General features: G+C 48.5%; 2 protein-coding genes across 2 annotated transcripts in view; one reads left to right on the top strand and one right to left on the bottom strand.

Annotated features, from left to right (window-relative positions):
• Nucleotides 1–19,371, bottom strand: part of PRRC2B (proline rich coiled-coil 2B) — an 84,187-nt gene extending 64,816 nt beyond the window's left edge. The window contains 1 exon segment of the mRNA XM_070454821.1: nucleotides 19,082–19,371. The gene's annotated coding sequence lies outside the window, so the exon portion shown is untranslated.
• On the top strand, nucleotides 18,430–19,575 carry LOC139037004 (basic salivary proline-rich protein 2-like). The gene has a single exon (XM_070472854.1). It carries the CDS (start codon nucleotides 18,430–18,432, stop codon nucleotides 19,573–19,575), a length of 1,146 nt encoding a protein of 381 aa, XP_070328955.1.
• Nucleotides 19,576–23,708: the final 4,133 nt, after the last annotated feature.

Here is a 23,708-nt window from a genome sequence, read left to right as displayed (position 1 = left end):
CACTGAACTGCCCCGGTTTCAAGGCATCCCTCGTGAGGGCAGTTAGCAGGAGGTATTCAACACAACCACACACTAGGCTGAGGATAGACTTGAGGTGGACAGCCCTGGTCCTACTCATTCATTTACACCTAACATGTTTTAGTAACAAGGATTATATGCTTGATACAGAAAAACCATAAAGCTTAAAAAACAAAATGAAAAATGATCACCCGTCAACCAGCTCCCAGTCACACTGCTGGACCTCTTTACCAGCACAAGTCACTGGAACGCAGGGGCCACTGGGCTGCAACACTAATTATCTGCCTCCTGCTACTCGTTCTGTTGTGGTTTGTTTCCTATTTCAAGAGTTCAGCAATGGAAGATAAAAACTACTATCTAAATTCTAAACAGATCTTTGTTTAAAAAATTATGAAAACGGTTTTAAGGAAAGCTTAGAGAATACTGCAGACGAGTTGAGCACAAGCACTGGAGGCCGCGGTCCCAGCCAGCCGCGCTGCACTCTCCCCACCCGGGGCAGCCAGCAACTGTGTTTACGCCCAAAGCCCTTCCTGTAGGGATGACGTCACCCACAACAGCTGGAGTCTGGGCACTGGAAGCAAGCTGGAGGGCTAACTGGCAGGAAGTGCTTTTCTTTAGCACAGGAGACAGGACGCCTTCCAACCTTCCCAAACCCCAGGACCTCACAGATTCACTGTTGAAAACAGGACGGTAGACAGAGAGAGAGAGACTGGCTCTATCACCAGGGAGCAGCCACTGTTGCCGCACGGGCTCTGGGGGCAAGCCCTCCCCACAAGGACCAATTCCCTCCAGCAGCAGCAGCTCTCTCCACACAGATCACCAGAATGGAAGGAGCATGTGAGCCCAAACCCCGCCATGGGGGCAGAAGATCTACTTGGAAGGCTGTTGCCGAGACTAGAGATAGTGGTCCCAAGGTGCGATGGAGACCTCCGTGGCAGAGCAGGAATCCACCAACAGGCCTGGTCACTCCGCTAACCCACCCCCACTGCACCTTCAGCCTCCCTCCCTTCTCCAGAGAGCAGAGACGGTTCTGTAAGGACCAGGTGCCAAATGGCCAGACATCCCAACCCATCCTTTCTTCAGGGCCTTGCAAACCTCTGTAGCCACAACTGCAAACAGCAGCTCTAGATGTCCTGACGCTGAGACAACCACCACTGATCACGTGGAAAAAAGCAGCTGAGTGGTATCATTAACAAACACACACACACAATTACACATACGTACGTAAACATGACTGTATACCTTGTACACACACATTCATTCAATATCACTTGATTCAAAGAAACTCTTTAAAATGCAGGGGTTCTGGCTAAACATGGCAGAAGGACCACAGGCATTTATGGCTCATCCTTCCAAAACCCTCTAAAACAAAAACAAAGAGAAGCCAAAAGACAGAGACAACTTTAGCAAAGAACAGACATGAGCAGTAACAAACTTAGATTAAAGGATCCTAGAAACTGAGGACTCCAGAGAGCTCAGGAAGTCCTAGGAGCAGTGGGAGCTCTGTAAGATTGCAGGGCGGGGGTGGGGAGGATGTTAGAGCTGGGAGCACTTGCAGAAAGTAGGTACAACAGCCAGCTTCCCACGTCAGCTCCCTCTTCCCCTCCCCTCTGGATAAATTAAGAGAAGTCTAGACTTGAGAACACCAGGGTCAAAGAGGGTGGTGGGAGTGAAGAAAGGAGCTAAAAACAGAAGCAAAGTGAAAACCTGAGGAGCAGACCCTGAGGGCCTAAGACTCCCTCCGCTGTTAGCCTCACAGGAGAGAGGGAGACAAACAAGACTGTCTCTCTCGAGGTCTCCACACTCCTGGCAAAGAAAGAGTCTTCTCTCGAAAATGCAGGCTCCTGGGGGCTCAAGAATAAAGGATGGCTTCTCACTCACCCACCCCACCCCCAAGAGCTCCCTCTGACCTACCCACCAGGTTTTCCAATTATCTGTGTTCACCCGAGATCTCAACTAAAAGACAGAAAACAAATAAACAGACAAACAAAAGAACCTGGAGGAAACAAACAATGCCCCAGAAACCAAAGGTTTTTTTTTTAATTAATGTCCTGAGGAAATTGAGAAGATGCTGAAATAAAAAACAGGATTTTTTTTCTCTTAAGGGGCAATCAGAAAACAGGGAAAAGCCTGAGGAAAAATTAAAGACAGGACAGCCAAAACCCCATAATGTCAGGTTAATCATGAGAAAAGTACCGGACAAATCACAACTAGGAGCATTCTACAAAATATCTCCTCAAAACTCTCAAGGTCACTGGAGACAAGGAAAATCTGGTAATTGTCACAATCTAAAAGAAACTAAACGTGACAACTAAACATCGTATCCTAGAACAGAAAAAGGATATTAGGCAAAAATCAAGGAAATGTGAATAAAACAGACTTCAATGTATAAGTAATGGTTAAGTAGCCAGGACAAATGGACCATAATAATGGAAGACCTTTTTAAGAGAAATGGAAGCAGAATATACAGAACCTCCAACTTTTCTATAAATCCAAACTATTCATACAAAATTTTAACCTTCACATCAGTAGAAGAAATGCAAGACAAAGGATCTCCCAGAAAAATTAACGAGGGGATAGATGAATACTAGTCTCTACTCCTACCCCAAATTAGATTAACCCAAGGGTCCAAATTTAACTAAGATTTCTAGAAACACAAGAGGAGGGAAATTATCAAATAAAAATTACACGAGAAATTCCCAGAGCTGAAGTATACAAGACTGCAAGGACCTGCCAAGTGCTTGGAGAAATGGATGTAAAAAGAACACCAGGTGCAACAGGAAATTTCAGTACATCAGGGATAAAGACGAGAGCCCCAAAGCTGCCAAAAGCCAACCATCACCCGCAAAAAAGGTCCCAGGGAGGAACAATGGGAATGGCAGTGAGTCCTCGTGAGACAGTGACTTGACTTTCATGAGCATCATTAACCCTCCTATCCAGCTGACCCAGACAAGTATGGGGATGGAAGGACATTTTCAACTCACACAAAGCCACACAACATTTACATTCTTACAAAGTTGCAGGGAAAGATGCTCTAGTAAACAAGAGGCAAATAAATGAGTAGCCATTCCTGCCTGGAAGCCAGTTCTCTCTTCTTTTCTAGAGGAAGTGACCTAGTCCTCCGCCAGGCAAACAAGAGGCCTGAGAGGCCGGCCCATGCCCAGCTGGGTGAGGGGCATGCCTGATCTAAGGGGAAAACTCAGCCCCCTTGCCAGTGACCCACCTGGTTCCTCGGGGACACCCCACACAGGACCAACACCCAGAACCTGCCCACCTCTGGAGTTCTACTTACTTGAGCCAATCAATGTCCTTACTGTTTAAGACAGCTTAAGACAGTTGCTGTTACTTAATGCTCACATTCCCCAACCGATGATACACACAGGATGCAAGAATCAGGGGATCCAGCACAGAGGGACAAGACCCAGAGGGACCACCACCCAAGGCCCAAGATGGCAGCTGCGCTCCAGCAAGAGCGGACCGGCCCTGACGAGAGCAGGGCCGGGGTCCCCAGGGCAGATGGAACTGACAGACCTTCTAAGGCATCCAGGCAATTACAAAACAGTATGTGTCGCATTAATGCTCCAGAAGATAGGAAGTTTAAAGCACACTTCAATTTATAAATCTTTCCTATTTTGGTAGTGCTTTCTGTATCCTATTCAAAGAATTTTGTCTTCTCCAAGATCATAAAGCTAATTCTCTGGTTTTATTCTAGAAGCTGTTTTCTCTTTTATGTTTAGCTCTGTAATCTACCTAAAACTGATCGTGGATATGATTTTGGGTAGAGAAATTCTCCCCCCACCCCCATACAGAGAATCCAACTTTCCCAGTACTTTTTATTTAAGATTATGTTTTTAAAAAAATTTTGGCCACATCCATGGCATGTGGAACCTTAGTTCCCCAACCAGGGATTGAACCCATGCCCCCTGCATTAGAAGGCTGAGCCTTAACCCCTGGACCACTGAGGAAGTCTCCTCCCAGTACTTTTGAAAAGACCACCTTTCCCATTTGTCATGTGGCACCTTTGTCACAAATTAAGCGACTATTAATGCACAGTCTGTTTCAAGATCAGTTCTATTCTATCCATCTACTTGTCCATCCTTCTGCCAACACTGCGATGCCTTACTTACTGTAGTTCTTACCAAGTCCTCACATCTAGTACTATGTTCTTCAGTACAACAGCTGTGTTCTTCGAGGATGCTTTGATTATCCTTGGCCTTTGATTTCCATATAAATTTCAGAAATCAATCTGGAATTGGAATGACACGGAATCCGGAGACCAGTGTGGAGAAAGGACACTGCTCCTGCCCCGCAGCGGGCATGCCAACTGCTAGCATCTCTGAAAACAGGCAGCCATCCACCCAAGCCGAGCTAGCGTCTCCCCTGGGACCTGGCAGTTCCACTCTTAGGTATGAACCCAAGAAAACACATACTCACACGCATGAAACATGTGTCAGAGTGTTAATGGCAGCCAGCACTATTTGGAATAGCTCAAAATGGAAACAAGCAAAAAAATCTATCACTACTAGAATCAACAAATACTATATTCACATGAAAGTGAAAGTGAAGTCGATCAGTCGCGACCAACTCTTTGCCACCCCATGGACTGTAGCCTACCAGGCTCCTCTGTCCATGGGATTTTCCAGGCCAGAGTACTGGAGTGGGTTGCCATTTCCTTCTCCAAGGGATCTTCCCAAGCCAGGGATCGAACCCAGGTCTCCCGCATTGCAGGCAGATGCTTTACTATCTGAGCCCCCAGGGAAGCCACTATATTCACGTAACAGAATACTATTTACCAATGAGAAGGAATAGACAGATGGTAACTAGGCTTACCATGGTGATCGTTTTGAAATGGAAAAAAAATACTGAATCACTATGCTGTGTACCGAGAACCAATGTAGTGCTGTGGGTCAATTAAACAAAGTACCAGAAATTAAGTAACTAAGTAACTATAACTCACTCACAGAAAAAGAGAGCAGATATGTGCCTACCAGAGGGGAGTGGAGAGGGAAAGGATGAAGGTGGTCAAAAGGTACAAATTTCCAGTCACAAGATAAGTAAATACCAGGGATGCAATGTACAACACGTAAACATAATTAACATTACTGTATGTTATATATGAAAATCTGTTAGCAAATCCTAGGAGTTCTCATCGGTAGGAAAAAAAGTTTTTTCTATTTCTTTAATTTTGTTATCTGTATGAGATGACATTCGCTAAACTTACTGTGGTAATCATTTCACAGTGTATGAAGGTCAAGTCACTACCCTGTACACCTTGTCAGTTATATCTCAATAACACCTGAAAAAAGATAAATGAGAAGGAATAAACTCACACACAACTGCACGGGTGAAACTCACAGATATATGTAACAACAGTGATGAAAGAAGCCAGACACAAAAGCAGGATGAAAAGAGTAATTTTTACATGGGTAGGAAGTACACTCCACAATGAAAATATAACTGTCATTAACCTATATTTATAGAATAATTTAAAAATGAAAAAAATCACTATAAGTAGAGAACACTGGAAAACACAGGAATCTCTACACTTTGGTCTTACTTAAGTAGGATTTGATCTAAAGCCCACTCATAACAGAAACTAACGAATCATGTGAAAAGGTACATCAGCAAGCATGTTCAAAAAGTTACTCTTTATATGTGACTTTAAGGAAAACCCCAAATCCTGAGAAAGCAAAAATCTGTGACCACAGTGCAGTAAAACAAGATGTAATGAAAGCAGAAGTAAAAATAATGCTGTCAGTTGGAAAACCTAAAACTCCCTCTTAAAAAACTTTTGACTCAAAGGGGAATTCAAAACCATAGCTGCAGAATACCTAGAAATAGCACAGATGGACTAAAGAACACCACATAGGAAACAAAGACAAATTTGTACTCAGAGGAAATTTGATCATCTAAAAACTTAAAATTCCTAACAGAAAAGAATGAAGTTAAGCATCTGATAAGAAGTCAAAAAAAGACACAACTGAATGAGAAGGCAAGCAGAAACAACACAGAAAACAGCCAAAAGTAACTTAATGAGCACATTTGAGTAAAGCTGAAATTTAAAACAGGAGTTCTTTGGAACAAAAAATAAAATAGCCACTTAGAGAAAAGTATTTGTACCCTCAATTACAGACAAGACACCAAAGCTCAGGAAGGTTAAATGACTGGCCCAAAGTCACTAGCTTCAGGTTAGGGCATAGCAAAACCTGAACTTGAACCCAGTCAAGTCTGACATCCAGGTACTGCTCCAGGAGTGTTGGGCACTGGAGAAACACTTGCTACTGTGATTGCAGGGTCCACGCTGGCCACCAAGGGGCCCTGAGGCCCAAAATAAATGCCCACAGTTCTCCCAGGCTCTGTCCGTACCCCTGGGGCCAGGGTGACTGTGCAGGGAGAGTCTGGCCCAGGGTGGAGTGGGGTCTGAGCTGGCAAGCATCAGGTAAAGAACCCCACTCTTAATTTAGGGTCCAAGGGGCCCACAGTATGCGCCAGCTCCAGGATCCTCACCCACTGGGGTCTGCCTTGCGTCTCCCCAAGCACAGCACTTGCTCAGTGGTCCCAGTGACCATCGTCATCATTGCTGATCAACTTCAAACTCTTACAGCTCCTTCCATCACGGGAAGTGGGGTCAGTCCCTGTCCACCTAGCTGAGTGGCACCCTGGCTTGAGCTGAAGCCTGAGAGGACTCAGCTAAAAATCCATCTGCAATCTGCAGAGAGCTACTGGCCTATCTCACCTTTTCAATATGCAGTTAACTTAGCAAGTAAGTTTAAAAATACTTTTTAAATAAAAAAGTTAAGGCAATTTCAACATACAGCGAGGGATGGACAGCTGGACAGATGTGCCATACAAAGGTCTCCCTGCCCAGGGTAAAACCTTACCAAGGACCTGGCAAATAAAAGAAACACAAGACACACAAGCTCTAGTTTCGTTTCTCCTTCCTTTTCCGCCTCCAAACAATGGCGAATTATCAAGTGAGAAGCACTCTGCAAATGCCATCATAATCTATATTGTAAAATGTGATTTAGTAGAGAACAGAAGTTGGAGATGGCATTTGTATTGGATTGTTCCTTCTAACCAGCTCAACAGAGCAATTTCTGAGGACCAGTGATACATAAACAGACATGACTGAACTGGTTGGATTCCTGTGACCCCCATCAGGGCCCTGGAACCAGGAGGTGAGGCACTTGGGGCGAGTCTGAGCAAAACTCAGCGCCTGGATGATGCTCTTACCAGGAAAGAGCCAGTAAGGCACCAGCCCCCACCAACCCAGGGGTCTGGTCCATAGGTATGTGTCTTCATTTGAATTTACATGGGTTACCTCTGTAATTAGTTATCTCTTTTAACAGGTATTTCTAACACACATTCAGTGATCCTAAAATACACAAAACAAGTCAATCCAACTCAAAAGGTAACTATGTGAACTTGGTGGATGCTGTGTAAAGCTATCAGCAGTTTGTGGTCTTGGGTTTTTCTACAGATGAGGGTTGTTACTGTATCAGGCAGAAACTTGCTTTCTTTTATTAATACACTGTGGTCTTTTTTTTTTTTTTTTTTTTTCAAGAAAACGCATACCACCCTGAGGCTCTTTTTATGCCTGCCTAGTATTTCACTGCACATTTGTGCCACATTTATTTACCCACACTCTCCAGACAGACATTAACTTACTTCCAACCGTGTCCTATGACAAATAATGCTACAGCCAACATCCTGCTACATGTAACTTTACACGTGGGCCAATACTCCTGTACTGTCTGACATTTCTACAAAGCTTATTTTTAGTCTGTGCCCAAAGAACCGCAGGGCAGACAGAGAGGTGAGGAAGGAGAGAACTGGGACGCCGTCCAGAGAAACCAGCAGGGCTCAGACCCCAGACCTTTATAATCAGGTTCATCACACGGGAAGCCCTCCGGCAGCTCATGCCCATGGGGATGTGGCACACAGCACCCTTACAACAGTCCCTGTCTTCCTCAGGCAGCCCTCCCCCACCCACCGCCCTCCCCAGTTTCAGGCTGCACGCGGCCCCAGAGGAGGCTTGTTAGCAACAAAGCATTCCACCTGGAGGGCAACGCCTCCCTCTAATCTGAGCGGAGAATTACTCCACCAGGCTGGCAGAATAGTAATTACAGCTGTGCAGAATATCCTGCCAACAACGCTGGGGTGGCTGTCCTCACTGTCGCCCCTATAGATGAGGGAGTGGAGGCTGAGAGGCGAAGGACCAGGCCAAGGTCGCACCATGCCCTCTCTCACTCTACCATGCCCTTTCAGAGCTAAGTCGCGTGCAGCAGGGTGTGTGCTGTGACAGAGATGGTCCATCAATAACTAACCACCCCAAGCCACTCCTCTTTGAAGAAAATAAAATCCCAATATACTGAAAGCAGGGCTTCCCTGGTGGCTCAGATGGTAAAGAATCCGCCTGCAATGCAGGAGACCCCAGGTTTGACCCCTGGGTCGGGAAGATCCCCTGGAGAAGGGAATGGCTACCCACTCCAGTATTCTTGCCTGGAGAATCCCATGGACAGAGGTGCCTGGTGGGCTACATTCCATGGGGTCGCAGAAAAGTCAGACACGACGGAGTGACTAACACACACACACACTGTGAATGTGTGTGTTCACACACATAATGAAGGCAGGGGGCTAAAAGGGCTGGGTTGGTTTCAACGCTCTCTGATAAAGTCCAAAGGGCTATAGCCCAGGAGTCCGTATGCCATTTATTCTCCAAGCCTTAGACTCCAGAGGAAACCCAGGATGATGACAGTACCGGGCCACCAATCAGGCAAGACCAGGTCTGAAAAGGAAGAAACCCAAAAAGGAGGCCCAAGTGTTGCCCAAGGAGGATGCCAATCTGTCTTTCCGGCACTGGAGAAGAGGAGCCATGTGCCCGCACGCAGAGGCTGACTTTACTCATGGGTTATTAATGAGAAACGGCTCTTGCGGGACCAGGCCCCTCCAGACTGAGCTCTGCTCCCACCGCTTCCAGTCCCGCCCAGTCCATCCTCGCCCCCATTCTCCAACTGTCACAGACTGTGCTGCCCCTTCCTGACAAGGCCACATCACAGAGCACGCGCCCACCTTGCCCCCACTCCCCGGACTCCCGAGGCCGACACCTTATCACCTCCCGACGCTCTGTGGAGAGCAGCACCTGGTGAACCCTACTCTCTGCTGCTGCTAGGCACGACCAACACAGCGCGAAGATTCACCCAGGGGGACAGACAGTGACCATGGCCCTTTCTAGACAGGAAAGGACCAAAGTGACAGTGCTGGGGAACCACATACAGGATGTCTTAAGTATATAAACACAAAGGTCGGTTCCTATCTCCTGTTTCCCGGTGGTTACGTCAGGGTAAGAACTCACACGTGGTTAAAACATTCCCATTACTAGAAAACGAAATTATTTAAGACAGCACTCATCTCTCGATCTGAAAGAAAGAGAGCAACTGCAAGGAATGACTTATTTTCTACTCTGTGTACTTTCTGGAGTGTTTGGGGTTTGGGTAACAGGCCTGCCCTGTCATTACATTACATTCTTTTCGTGTTTAGGTAAACCGAGCTGTGAGAATGCCTGGTGGCTCAGTCAGTAAGGAATCCATCTGCAATGCAGGAGACCTGGGATCGACCCCTGGGTGGGAAAGATCCCCTGGAGAAGGAAATGGCAACCCACTCCAGTATTCTTGTGGGGATAATCCCATGGAGAGAGGAGCCTGGAGGGGTTCAGTCCATGGGGTTTCAAGGGTCGGACACGACTGAGCGACTAAACCACCACCACCAAACCTAGCAGTACAGAATCAACACGGCGTCCCGATTCTGAGCTAACTAGGTGCCATCAGCACAACACTGGGAGGCAGGTTCCATCCCCTCTGAGAAAGAGAGGCTCACATATGGAAACAGGGGTGAAGGAGGTCTGTTTAAGGTCCAGAAGGTCTGTCTGCCTGACACCACCTGACACACACACACACACAACTTCAACAAACCTTGTCTTTATTCTTTTTAAGACATTTACCTAAAACTCTACAAGAAAAGAACAAACTCAGTGAAGGGCAGCAGGCAGTGATCAGATGCTCCTTTGGGGGATGTTTACCTTGGAGAGAGTGGACAGTAGAAGAGTGCCAAAGGGAGGCCCTTGGTTACACTGTCTGAGCTCCTGCAGGTGAAGGCAGGGGTTGTGAGACTTGGGTTTAAATCTTCAGCACAAGGCTGAGCACACAATTAGAAACCTCAACCTCTAGCAAACAAAAGAGCCCCAAGTGTATAAGCCTGCCTGCTCCAAACCCCCAGGCCCTCAGCTAGTGCTGGATCCAGGAGCCATTAATAGCTACTGTTTACTGAGCACCTGCCCACCTGTGCCAGGCACCTTAGAAACACTTTAGCATAGGACCCACTGAATCCTCCCCCAATGCCAGGAGGCAGGTGTCACTGTGACATTTTGCAGACAAACAGAATGGAGACTCCAGAAGATTAAATCATCTTAATCACCCAGCTCACAAGTGGAAGAACCTGGATATGAAGGCAGTTGACCAAAGCCAAGGGCTACTCTCTCTCAAGGAAAAGGAATTTGACGGATTCTCTCCAGGTTCCCACTAACAATAACAAGCGCAAGGGCTGGTGCTCTGTATTCCCCACGGCACCCCCGCCCTGGGCACTCATCTCCTGGAGCCCCTGACCTGATGAAATCCCACCCACGTATTTCCAGGGGCTTCATTTCCGTACTCACTTCGCCCACTAGGTGTGAGCTCCTAGAATAGACAGGCGGGGAAAGTGGGGGCCAGAGGCCAAGTGGGTGAGTAAAGAACTGGGAGCAAGAGAGCACAGGCCTCCAGATAAACCCCTCCCACACAGTCAGATGCATCAACAGCAGCAAGACCACCAAGGGCTGTAATGCGAGCCTCGGAAACCTCCGGAAGGGCTACTGTGAGAACTCCAAATGGGGGCAGTCTCGGAATGCACAAAGGCTAGAAGAAAACACCGGTGCCAAGCACCCCCCATGACTTTAACTGAAAAGGAAAGTCAAAGTAAACCTGGCTGCCTGTGCCTCTCGCCACATCGCCCCCAGCAGCCCCCCACCGGCCTCATCTGAGCCGACGCCCAGGCATCTGCACTGGGAGCCCTCAGGGAACGCCACTTCCGCCAATCAAAGGCTGAGACCCTACAGCAGAGCACAGGAAGCCTTCAACAGTCGCCGCTTTTAATTTGGGAAGTGCGCACGCCCAAAATGACCCCAAACGATGATTCATTTAGAAAAGCCCCCAGGCAGAAACACCCACTCTCATACACTACTTTATGTAAACTGGCACAAAATTGTTTGAAAAAAAGAGTTTAACGGACCTCTTACCGAAACGCTACTCAACGGGAAGACCTCACAGTACAGAACATACTCTCATGTGCTATCACATACAAATTATATGTTTGTGAAGACAAATTTGACTGAATTTCACCAAAATTGTGTTATTATCCAAAAATTAGAAACAGCCCAATGTCCACCGATAGGAAACAGGGTAAATCACGTGAATCCACACATCATTCTCTGTAGTCACTAAAATAAATGATGTAATCAGTCTACACAGGTCTCATGGAGCACACCAAGACATTAAGTGAGGGGCAGCCTCCTGTAGGCCTATACACACACACACACACACACACACACACACACACACACACACACACGACATTAAGTGAGAGGGGCAGCCTGCTGTAGGTCTACACACACAGGGGAATGGATAATGTGCATAATTTTTCTTCCCTGCTAGCAATCACAAAAAAAAACTTCAAACAACGATCTCCTTTCAGAGAGACTGGGGGAGAACCCTTATGTTTTTCTTTTTTTTTTAATGTTTTTCAATATAGATTAAATTTTCCTCAGTACTTTCTAAAACAAGTCAACTAGGACTATCTGGGCCAAGGTTAAGATTAAGACCTATTTTTGTTTTCTTCTTCCCTACACATGAATATTTTTAAAAAACCTTATAAATATGATTTTTAAAACACTAACAGTATGATAGATCTGTATATATTAGTCTGGGGGAAAAAAGCTCATGATTAAGTTTGAAAATGAAGAAAAGAACAGCATGAACCCATCTTTGCTCTTTAGTGTGAGAAGGATAAACACACCGAACCATAAATGACGCCTATTGCCTTGGAAGCTGAAGAGAAGAGCATTCATTTTTCTACACACACTTGCTTTTTTTTTACCCCCAGTAAGTATATTTTTGCAATTAATTTTATATCAGAAAGAATTCCACTTTATGCTTCAGGGCAGTGTTCCACTCTCCCCAACTATTTCTGAACACTCAGCCCATTCAGTCCCATGGACAGGTTGGCCCTCCCAGACCAGCCTGTGTGTTCTGTACGCCCTGGAACAGAGCAGTTCTTTAAGCTCTCAACTGGATGTAAACAACACCTGCCAAAAAAAGCTCTAAAGAAACAAAGGAACCGTGGAGAGAGTGCTGGAGGTGACCTCCTTTTTCCAGTCGGTGTGGCAGTGAGATCCACCCCCCAATTCCACACAGAGATGAGCTCGAAGCACGTTGGGAAAATCAACTCAAGGCCTGAAGTCCCCCCCCCCCCCCCCCCCCTCCCAGCCCAGAGCACTCTCACCACATCCACATTTGAAGGGCCTAGCACTCTGGAAAGCAAGCTGACTCACTAGCTTTCTTCTGCAGCACGGGCATTTCAACTTAGAAACACATTTTTAATACTCCAGGGCTCCCTATTTTCAAGAGATGCTTACTTCAAGTCGGCTACATTCTTCACAAGGCCTTCCCTGACCGCCTGAACCCAAGCCGAGCGGGGCTCAACTTCTCACCCTACGTGTAGGGATGGAGAGCAGTCTGTGTGAGACGCAGAGCGCCAGCAGGCGGGAAGCAAAGAATCCGCTTCATGTGACACGCATTCCACTGGGGCATAAGGGCGAGCCAAAAAACAAAACAAAAATGTTGGGCGGTTCCCCGGCAGTCCAGTGGTTAGGACTTTGCACTACCACCGTAGGGAACCTGGGATGGATCCCTAGTGGGGAAACTAAGATCGTGCATGCAGGGCAGCACAGAAACAAACAAACAACAAAAAAAACCCCAAAGTATTTCTAAGTTGTAGGCCATCTACCGACAAAGGGATAAACCAAACGCAGTTGCTGTGTGTATAATATAGACTGCCGCTGCCGCTTAGGCACTTCAGTCGTGTTCAACTCTGTGTGAGCCCACCAGGCTCCTCTGTTCATGGGATTCTCCAGGCACTCGGACTGGAGTGGGTTGCCATGCCCTCCTCCAGGGGATCTTCCCGACCCAGGGACCAAACCCAGGTCTCCTGCGTTGCAGGCAGATTCTTTTACAGCTGAGCCACCAGGGAAGCCTTGTAAGAGACTACTGTTCAGCCTTAAAAAGGAACAGAATTCAGACACATGCCACAACAACACAGATAGATGAACCTTGAAAAACTATGCTAAGTAAAAGAAACCATTCACCAAAGGACAAATATTGGATAATCCCACTTATCAGAGGGACCCAAACTAATCAAACTCATAGAGACAGAAAGTAAAATGGAAGTTGCCAGGGCCTGAGGCAGGGGGAATGGCTGGGGGCAGGGGGCGGCGCACGTGTTAATCAGTGCAGAGTTTCAATGTGCGGAGAGGATCAAGTTCTGGAGACAGACAGTGGTTGCACAACACTGGGCATGTACTTAATGCCACTAGACTGTACACTTAAAAATGGTTAAAATGGTAAATCTTACGTCATTTTTATTCCACAATAATTTTGTAAAAACAAACAAACCAAAAAACCCTGTATTTAAAGTTGTGAAAAGAAAAGCAAGAGGAAAAAAAGCAAACAAAAGCTGCAGGAGCTAAGGAAGAATCAAGGAGGGTGAGATGGAGATGGGTTGAGTGGCTTGGAAGGCCTCCCTAAGGAGGTGCCGTCTCCCCTCACTGGACATGCGCTCCTGAGGAACATAAGCGGGGCATCCACATCTAAGTCCCAGAACAGTAAATGTCTAACTAGAGACCTTTGTCCACACCCAAGTCAGGAAACAGAGTAAGACCCCAACTTCGCTCATCAAAGGGCTTCGCCAGGACTGAGACACCCAGAATTCAGTGGTCCAAAAAGGAAGCCACCTTGTGACCGAGGCTGGACATAGAGGTGGCCAAGGGCTGCAGGAGACACTGGTGCTCAGCCAAAGCAGGAGCCTGCACACCCTCCAACTGGGAATTCTGCCTACAGGAAACAGCAATGTGGACCCAAGGCTTTGTAAGCAGGGATGCTCCCTGAAGTCTTGTTTGTAAGAACAAAAAGTGGGTAACAACAATCTAATAATGGAGGATTAAGTAAATCATGACATATTCATGTAACAGCAATTACACAATTATTAAAAAATCTTGTTTTCAAAAAAATTACAAAACATCACGTTTTCAATAACTCTGAGAAATATACTATAACATTAAGAGGATCTATAATCCTTGAAGAGTGTATATAGCAGTATTTTCTAATTCTGAAAAAACATATAATCAAAGGAAAGAAATACACGAGTCTTAATGCCGTTATCTCTGGATGGCGAAGTTACAGGTGATTTGTGTTTTTATTTTTGTCTTTATTCTGTTCAGTATTTTGCAGTCCCCCCCACCCCCCAGGGAAAAGGTTGCTTTTGAGGGGAAAGTACTTAAAGGACCTTGCACCATGCCTGGCCAAAGTCCGGCAGTGACTCCTAAAAGCAACACATACTGTCTCTGCATTACCACAAGGAGGAAAAGGCTGGCAGCTTTCTTGAAAGGAGGAAGGATACACAGCAGAGCTACAAAACCAGTTGCAGAGGTGGGAGCGGAAGGAAGTCACCTGGGAGAATGTAAAGGACTGCCAGCAACTCAAGATAGACCCTCTCTGCCCACAGACCCTCCCCACCTGCACAGCTTCACAAGCCAACACCCTAACAGGAGCAACCCACCCCTGAGTTCAGGCCACACAGAAAACCACCACCAAAAAAAAAAAATCAAGCGCAGCTAAGAACAAGCCCAACCAAGGCTTTAGGCTCAACTGAGGAAGGCAAGCCTCCCTCCCATAGCAGAGTCCCATGTGCCACCCACAGAGGCACGGCGACATCACCTACAGTAAAGCCCAGGTCCTCCTGTTTCCAGGGGAAGATGCCAGTCCAAATGGCACCTTATTCACCCAAAACTCTGTCTAAACAATTTTATTCCATCAGAAAGCTCACCATCTCCCACCTCTCTCTCATCTCCAGCACCACAGGCCATGCCTTTTTTTTTTTGTTTTACTTTATTTTTTGGTTGTGCCACAAGGCACGTGGGATCTTAGTTCCCTGACCAGGAATCAAACCTGCACCCCCTCTGTTGGAAGCACAAGAGTCTTCTAGCGGTCTTAACCACTAGACCACCAGAGAAGTCCTTACTTTTCTTTTTTTAATTGAAATATAGTTGATTTACAATACATTTAAGGTATACAGTAAAATGATCTAGTTACATATATTTTTCTTTTTCAGATTATTTTCTCTTATACACTATTACAAGATACTCAATATAGTCCTGTGATATACCTCACTGCCTTTTTTTTTCACTGAATTTTATAATTGATTTACAATACTGAGTTTCAGGTGTACAGGAAAACGACTCAGTTATATGTACATATATTTTCCAAATTATGCCTTTATTTCTTTGTTCAAAGGACAAATCCAAGGTTCCCAAGTCTGTACAAGCCCCAGAAAAAAATCTTAAGAAAGAAATCAAGCTATGATTGGAAAGAAGTCAGTCTAGTTTGCCCTGACTAAAATACGAAATTCAGGACACAAACCCCAACATCTCTCTGTTAGAAATTTTCTTTTTCACACTGAAATGCACTGCTTTAAAATCTAGTGTAGACAGGCCCTATTTAACACCTGCGCACCCATAGCAAGATACACACCTTTGACAAAACAGAAGCCTCATTATCAAATTTAAAAATACATGTACTGGCCCAACTGGCCTATTCTGGTTTGAAATAGAAACAAATATAGAAATGAGCAATCTTAAAGCGGTAGAATAATGAGACATACAACCAGCATACAGCCATTAGCAACATGAGTCAGTACTTTGTGCAATGCAAAAAAAAAAAAAAAAAAAGCACAATAAAATAATCCTTCAGGAAAAAAAAAAAACTGAAATTTAAAAGGGAGTGGGGGATGAGCCAACCAAAAGGCATAACAAAAATCCCTGGGCCAGGCTCCAGGCAACTAGACCGGGCAGGAACTAGTTCTGACTTGCCATTCCTGAAATTCCTCTCTCCCAAGGTTTTCTGGCTCTTCCTTCCCCAGACTCTCTTTTTACCCATTTGGGCTTGAAGAAGACTGGAGAGGACCCATAATGTTTAAGGAGAGACAAGCACCCACAACTGGACGAAACAAGCCCCTCCACCGTGCACACAGCATTAGGGAGCCAGTCAGAGCTGAAATTCACAGGTAAATAAAAAGGTTGTGGAAGGGGCAGTGAATTCATCACATCAACACCCAGCTAACCTCCACAGTGCTGGGCCAAACTGAAATCAGACGGAAAGGACGGGCCAAGAGGCAGGAAGCAGGGAAAATTGAAAGGATGACTTGACCCACTAGAACGTCTCAGTCACAGAGCCAGGAGGCCAGAAGGTTCCGAGGAGGTTCAAAAAAAAAAAAAAAACACCACACACACACAGAGAACAAAACAAAACCAAGGTGGCTGTGGGAATGCCAAAATGAACTGAAACAAACTCCCCACTGACTGCAGAACCACCTTATGTTCAAGCAGAGTCTCCAGGGCCCTTTACAAACAAGTTAGAGATTTGGTCCAGTGGTAACTTGGGTCTCAGCCCTTACCCATGGCCAAGACTGGGGTCAGTCTCCCTGAACTAGCCTCAGTCCTTCTACGGTCTCCCATAAACAGCACAAACCTCAGACTTGGCTGAGTAGCCTAGCTCTTTTGGCCTTTCTGGTGCTACCAGGCAAAATCAAAACATAGGCTGCGGACAGAATTTGGGGTGGTTCCATCCACCAAAATGACAGGAACAAAAGATCAGGAATTAGAAAGACACCAGAAAACCAGGTAACCAATAAAAATATACATACACACATTTTCATCAGCTTCCCATGGATGGAAGTGCTTTGCTGCAAATAGTACGTGAGGCTCCCAAGAGCCCCAGCAGATACCCAAGGCAAGGCATAATTATTTCCATTTTACAGATGTAGGAGCTGAGGCTGACTTGCGTAAGCTAACCCAAAGAGGACCAGAATCCAGGCTCCAAGGGACACATGTGCCCAAGCAAATGTTTATTTGCCATTCTCGAAGGAAAGCAGTTACCCTCAAGAGGCAGGACTCCCTGGGCCTCTGCTTGTTGTCCTCAGCCTTGAGCATCTCCTGTTTTCTGCTGTACCTTAAACCCAGTTGCGGTAACAGCCTCAGAAAGGGCAGGCACCCCGATCCCAGGGCAGAAACCCACCGCCACACAGCCCCGTCGATGGAGTTCCTGAGGGCTCCAAAGCCTGCTCTTCTCCAGCCTGGTCTCCCCGCTGAGCCCCAGCGCTGAACAAGCAGGAGCCCAGGGATGTTCTGCGCCCTGCAGTGCTCCTCCCTGGCCATGCCTCAGCCCAGCACCTGTGGCATCTGCCTGACCACTCAGCACAAAGAGCGGCACCACCAGTGGCTCAGCTTCCATCCTGGGACTTGATGGCAGGTGTACGAACAGCCACAGGAGAAACCACCGTTAGGCACCAACTGTGTGCCAGGCCTTATGAGAGAGAGGATGCAATGTCCCTACGTGGGTCAACGAAGGCTCAGGGAATCTGAGCTGTTTCACACAAGCAGGGCTTGCACCTCAAAGTCAGGGCCTCCCCAGGCCCACCTGACACCCCAGCACTGCGCAAACAGGGCTAGATGGCTGCAAGTGGACTCCGAGAAACCATGACGAGACTTCAAACGGACGGTTACAGGAACCAAACTGGATGATGTACAAAGCCACTTAAAATGCACACAAAACCTTTCAGAAAAACAACAATCTCAGGGACAATTGAACAATCCTTGAACCAAAGCCTTCTGAAGGTTTCTCTCGGGCAACCATGTAGCAAATGACACACTCCGAAGAGCTCCCAGCCCCCCTTCCCCCTCTTCCTTCAAGCGACCATTCCGCTGAAAAACACCTCCTCGGCTCGCCTCAAGGTGGGCTTGGACCTCCCATAGTATTTCGAAAGAGGGAGAAAACGGTAAAAACAAACAAACAAAAAACGCCTTCCAATTTCACGAACGCAAATCCACTCTTCAGAGGCCCGCGATTTCAACAGTGCTGGGGTTTACTTGGGGGGGGCGGGGAGGAAGAGAGGGGGGAAAAAAAAAAACCCATCTGGCAGGCCCTGAGCGGAGAGACATCCTGTTTATTATTAAACGTTTTCAGCAACAGAGCATTAAGTGTTTTGAAAATAATGTTCTTGTTCCCGCACTCAAAGTGCGGCCGTCTGGACGGCTGTGAGCCCCCAGCCTCTCGCACCCAGGCAGGCAACCCTGAACACCAACTTCGAGGACACCCGGCGGGGGGCGAGGGACTCCGCCCCCTGGGCCCCGAGGTTCGGCCCCGGGCCCCGGCCCTGCATCCCCCGGCCGCTCTCAGGAGGAAGCAAGATGGGGAGCCGGGCGGCAGGAAACCGGCCCAGACTCCTCGGGCCGCCGAGACACCCGCTGCCGCCGGAATCTGGGCCGGAAAGGCGACTCCCCGGGCGCTCCGCGGCCCCTCCCCCGGAGGCCCCCCGGCCCCGGGGGCGCCCCGACTCCGCCGCGCGCCCGAGCCCAGGCCGCTCGAGGACGCCACAACAATGGGGAGAGGGCCGCCCGCCGCACCCTCCGCCCCACGGTCGCCCCCAGCCCGGCCCCACGGGCCGACGGCGGCGGCGCGGGGCGGGCCGAGCCCCCGCGCTCGCGGACAAAGGTCGGCTGGGCCCGAGCGCCGCTGTCAGTCAGCCGCCGCCGAGAGACAAAAGCTGCCCCGGGCCGCGCCGCCTCCATCTTTTAGCGCCGCGCCCGCCGTCGCCGCCGCCCCGGACCCGCGCCGCCCCCAGCCGTCCCGCGCCCCGGGCCCACCTGGTCTAGTTCCGCGGGCGCGACTGGGCCGGGTGATGGCGGTCGGGCGGCGGTCAGGCGGCGGGATGGCGGCGGATTGCGAGGCGGCGGCGCGACTGCTTGCTTGCTCGCTCGCTCGCTCGCTCGCTCGCTCCCTCCCTCCCTCCCGGGCTCGCTCGTCGCTTGCTCGCTCGCTGGAGCCTCGGAGCCTGTGTCTCGCCGCTCGCCTCCCTCCAGCTCTCGGCTCCCCGCCCCCCCGCCTGCCGCCGCCCCCGCCTCCACCCGCCTCCTCCTCACGCCGCCGCCGCCGCCGCCGCCTCAGCCCGCAGCCGCGCCTCAGCCCGCGAAGCACCTCAGCCCGCGCAGCGCCCCCTGCCGCGCCGCCGGGGACCCGCAGTCGCCTCCCGCCTCCGGGCCCGAAGAGGGGGTGCTGGGGCCCCGAGAGAGGGGGGTCGGGCTCGCGTGAGGGGCCCTGGCAAGGGGCTGCAGGGTCTAGGAGACGAAGCCGGGAGTAGGAGGCCTGGGAGAGGGGGAATCTGGGACTGGGGGCCCCCCGAAGAGGCCGGGGGAGCGAGGGGGGAGGGGTACCTGAGGGGCGGGGCTGAGGGAAAGGGAAGGAGGCCTTGAGGCGGGGTTGGGTCGGGAGGCGGGCAGAGCGGGCCGGAAGAGGTGGGGGCTGGGCTGGAGAGGGCCAGGGGCGGGCGAGGCCCTGGCGCAGGGCGGCTTGGGAAGTCGGGGGGAAGTGGGGGGGCGCGCGGGGGGCGGTGAGAGCCCGGATCCCCGCTCCCCCCGCCTCCCGCCGCAGAACTGCGGCGCCCGCCGCCAGACTGGGAGCCCGACTGTTGTTACAACACGTTATTTCACAGAAGCCCGGAAAGGGAACCGCAGGCATCATACATTGTTAATTCAAAAGCAAGATTGTCGCCCAGTCTAGATACTTTATTACATTTTCGTAAGACGGACAATAATAAACCCAGCCTCTGGAGAGTGCGTGTGTGTGTGTGTGTAATAAACCCAGCCTCTGGAGTGTGTGTGTGTAATAAACCCAGCCTCTGGAGTGTGTGTGTGTAATAAACGTAGCCTCTGGAGTGTGTGTGCGTGTGTGTGTGTGTGAAGGCCAAACAAAAGGTCAGGGAGAAGGCACGCTGCCCCGGTCTGAGGGGCTCTGCTCTGCGATCTGAGGGCTCGGGGCATTCTCGCTTTTTATTCTGGATACTTGGGCACTTAGGAAAGCAAGCGATTTGAAAGAGCAAAGACAAAGAAATGTATCTGGAGCCGGGAATCCAAATCGTCTCTGGCACTTGTCCATACACACCGTCAGCAGCGACGGGTAGCGGCCAGCTGCGGGGGAGTGATTGGTCTAGTTTCATCCCAACGGCGGGGCGGATATTGATTGTTCCAATTCACAGGTGAGACATGGAGACTCAGAGGTGAAGGAGCTTGTCCAAGGCCACACAGCCAAACCTGGGAGGAAAGTTAACCCGCTTCAGCTTAACTCGGATCAGGGTGAAGTTTATGCTTAGCAATGAGCACCGCAGTGCCTGGCACACAGTAGGCAGTGTGTGAGTATTGGTGGTTTGTGGAATGGAGATGAATGAGTGTGTGGCCCTTGACTGTTGGCTGGATGGTAAGGGACTCTGGAACTCTTTAAGAATCAGGAGGTTCTCTCTCTCTTTTATTATCTGGAGAGAGAGGACCAAAAAAAAAAAAAGATGAAAAGTTTAGAGGGTTTTGAGTACCCTGGAAAACAGGTGAGAAAATAACACAGATGGCAGGCAGGGAGAAAGTCAAGTGGACAAGTGAAAGGAGAGTGACGCCCTCTGGGGACAGCAAAGGCTGCTAAGTCCCTGGGTGTTGAAATGGCGTGCTTCACTTGCACCAGGAAACCCGGCTTTTGTCCCAGACTCAGGAAATCATTTTCATCCTGCACTTCCCGGTGACAACAGCCACAATGCTAGGTACTGTTTATTGAGCACTTTTCTGGGCTGGGCAGGCTGCTAAGCACTTTACAAGAGATAACTCAGTACGTGAGAGACAGTTATTATTCCCACTTGATGGATAAGGAAATTGAGGTCATGGGTGGTGGAGCAAGGATTAGACTCCAGCTGTGCTGGTCTTTGGGGAAAACAAGGCTAAGATGCTGGGGCAGGGAGAAGGGCTGTTATCCTTGGTCTTACACTGTCATTTAGGGCTGGTACCTAGGGTTTCTCCAGGACCCTGAAAGTGTCCATCAAGCTCTCCCAGAACTGAAGACCTAGAGAGGACAGAGGCAGGAAGGAGGAATCAGAGTATGAGGACTGGACCAGGGCTGGCCTTTGGGGTTATTTATCCTCAAGAGACTGTGGGCAATGTAGAGGGGAACATTCAAGGAGCCAGTTTCATTTTGTTAAAGTTACTAAGAGGGCGACAGAGGATGAGATGGTTGGATGATATCACCGATTCAATGGACATGAACTTGGGCAAATTCCAGGAGATGGTGAGGGATAGGCAAGCCTGGTGTGCTGCAGTCCATGGGGTCGAGAAGAGTCAGACATGACTTGGCAACTGAATGACGACTATAAAGTTAACAGCAGCAGTCAGAGCTGGAACATTGAAAGGAAGTGTGAACTGAGTGGACCAAGCAAGGCAAAGCTGGGGAGAGCTGGTGTGAAGCAATGGACAAGAGTTAGTTCAGTTTTTTTGTTTCGTTTTGTTTTGTTTTGTTGTCCTTCAGTCGCTAAGCTGTGTCCTACTCTTTGCAACCCCATGGATTGCAGCATGCCATGCTTCCCTGTCCTTCACTATCTCCTAGAGTTTGCTCAAACTCATGTCTATTGAGTTAGTAATGCCCTCCAACCATCTCATCCTCTGTCACCCCCTTCTCCTCTTGCCCTCAATCTCTCCCAGCATCAGGGTCTTTTCCAATGAGTTGGCTCTTTGCATCAGGTGCCAAAGTATTGGAGCTTCAGCATCAGTCGTTCCAATGAACGTTCAAGGTTGATTTCCTTTAGGATTGACTGGTTGGATCTCCTTGCTGTCCAAGGGACTCTCAAGAGTCTTCAGCTCCACAGTTCCAAAACATCAGTTCTTTGGCACTCAGCCTTCTTTGTGGTCCAACTCTCACATCCATACATGACTAGTGGAAAAACCATAGCTTGTTCAGTTTAGGGTTTTTTCTTCTTCTTTTAAATATTCAGAAACTATGCTTATGAGTGGAGAAATCTCTTTGAACCTGCAAACTGAGTCAGAGGGAGGATTACATCTATCTCTCACAGCCAATTGCAGATTTTATGAATCCATAATTTTATTTGTCCCAAAATGTGTTCACTGTTTTTGGTTACATTGAAATTTAATATTTTTGTATAACACATACATATATTTCTTTATTCATGATTTTCTTTTCTGAAACCACGTTATGGATAGATATTGGTTTCCTTTGCACTAATTTCACGTGGAACATGGAAAGCCCATCATTGGTCGTATTCAGGTCTTTTTTTTTTTTTTTCTTTTTACTCCTTTGGAAAGTTGCCTCCCTTTATGTTCCCCCTTCTTCCTCTCTCTCTTTTTTCCCTCTACTTTCTTCTTCTTTAACCCTCAGTGGCACACTCCCACCTTCCCTCTATCATAGTCCCAGTCTTCTTGGTGGTCCTCATCTTTGTACATGTCTGTGGCCCCTACAAGACTAGGAGCTCCTCCAAACAGACTCACTGAATTGTTCATTTTTTAAAGTCCCCTAGCCCACAATCTGTATCACATCATAGGTGCTTAATGAGAGATGTTTGAATGAAAGAAGAAAAAAAATGAAGGGACAGAGAATCTTGAGAGTCAGAATTTGACCTCTACTGGTGCCCTGTAGTCCTGGCCTCAAAAGGAAGTCAGAAAAGCTGCCCCTCATCACTCCACTGCCTGGAGAGTCTAAGACTTCGCCAGGTTTCTTTCGTGCCTCCATCAGGAGTCTTCACCACTGGGACTCTGCTGGTGGTCCAGTGGCTAAGACTCTGCTCCCAGTGCAGGGGGCCTAGATTCCACCCCTGGTCAGGGAGCTAGATCCCACACGCTGCACCTACAAGTTCACATGCTGCAACTAAGACCCTAACCAGACACACACACCAAGAGAAGAGTCACTATTTATTGAGTACTCTGGGGTAAGGAAATGAAAACGCAGATTCAGTGAGTTGCTCGAGTTTCTGTGGGGAGCTGGTGACAGCCTTGTGTAGAAAGGAGAACACACACTTGTTGAGGACTTGTTGTCACTGCTCCCACTTTCTGTATATCACAGCCTCTTCACCATGATTCTGTGAGTTAGGGTCTATCATCAATCCCATTTTACAGATCAATCTATTGAGGCTACTGGACCTTCATCCACCACCACTGCCTGGCTGTGAGATGGACAGGAGAACCTCTCTCGCCCTCCAGACCTCAGAAAGCAAATCAATGTCCCACTGAAGGGAAGGGAAGTGGAGGACCACTAGACTCAGAACACAAACAGGAAGCCAGCCTTGAAGCATTGACCCAGGCATGGAGCCCAAGGGCAGCTCTGGAAGCCTCTCCTAGTGGCCCCATCTGGCTTCAAATCCAAGCCTCCCTTCAGCCACTCAGAGCCTGAGTCTTGTCCACGGCATGGCCATGCACACAACCCACAGGTTCCAGAAAGTACAGAGGCCCAGTC

This window comes from Odocoileus virginianus, chromosome 2, assembly GCF_023699985.2.
Source record: "Odocoileus virginianus isolate 20LAN1187 ecotype Illinois chromosome 2, Ovbor_1.2, whole genome shotgun sequence".
NCBI lineage: Eukaryota > Metazoa > Chordata > Mammalia > Artiodactyla > Cervidae > Odocoileus > Odocoileus virginianus.
This window is presented reverse-complemented; position numbering and strand designations above follow the sequence as displayed.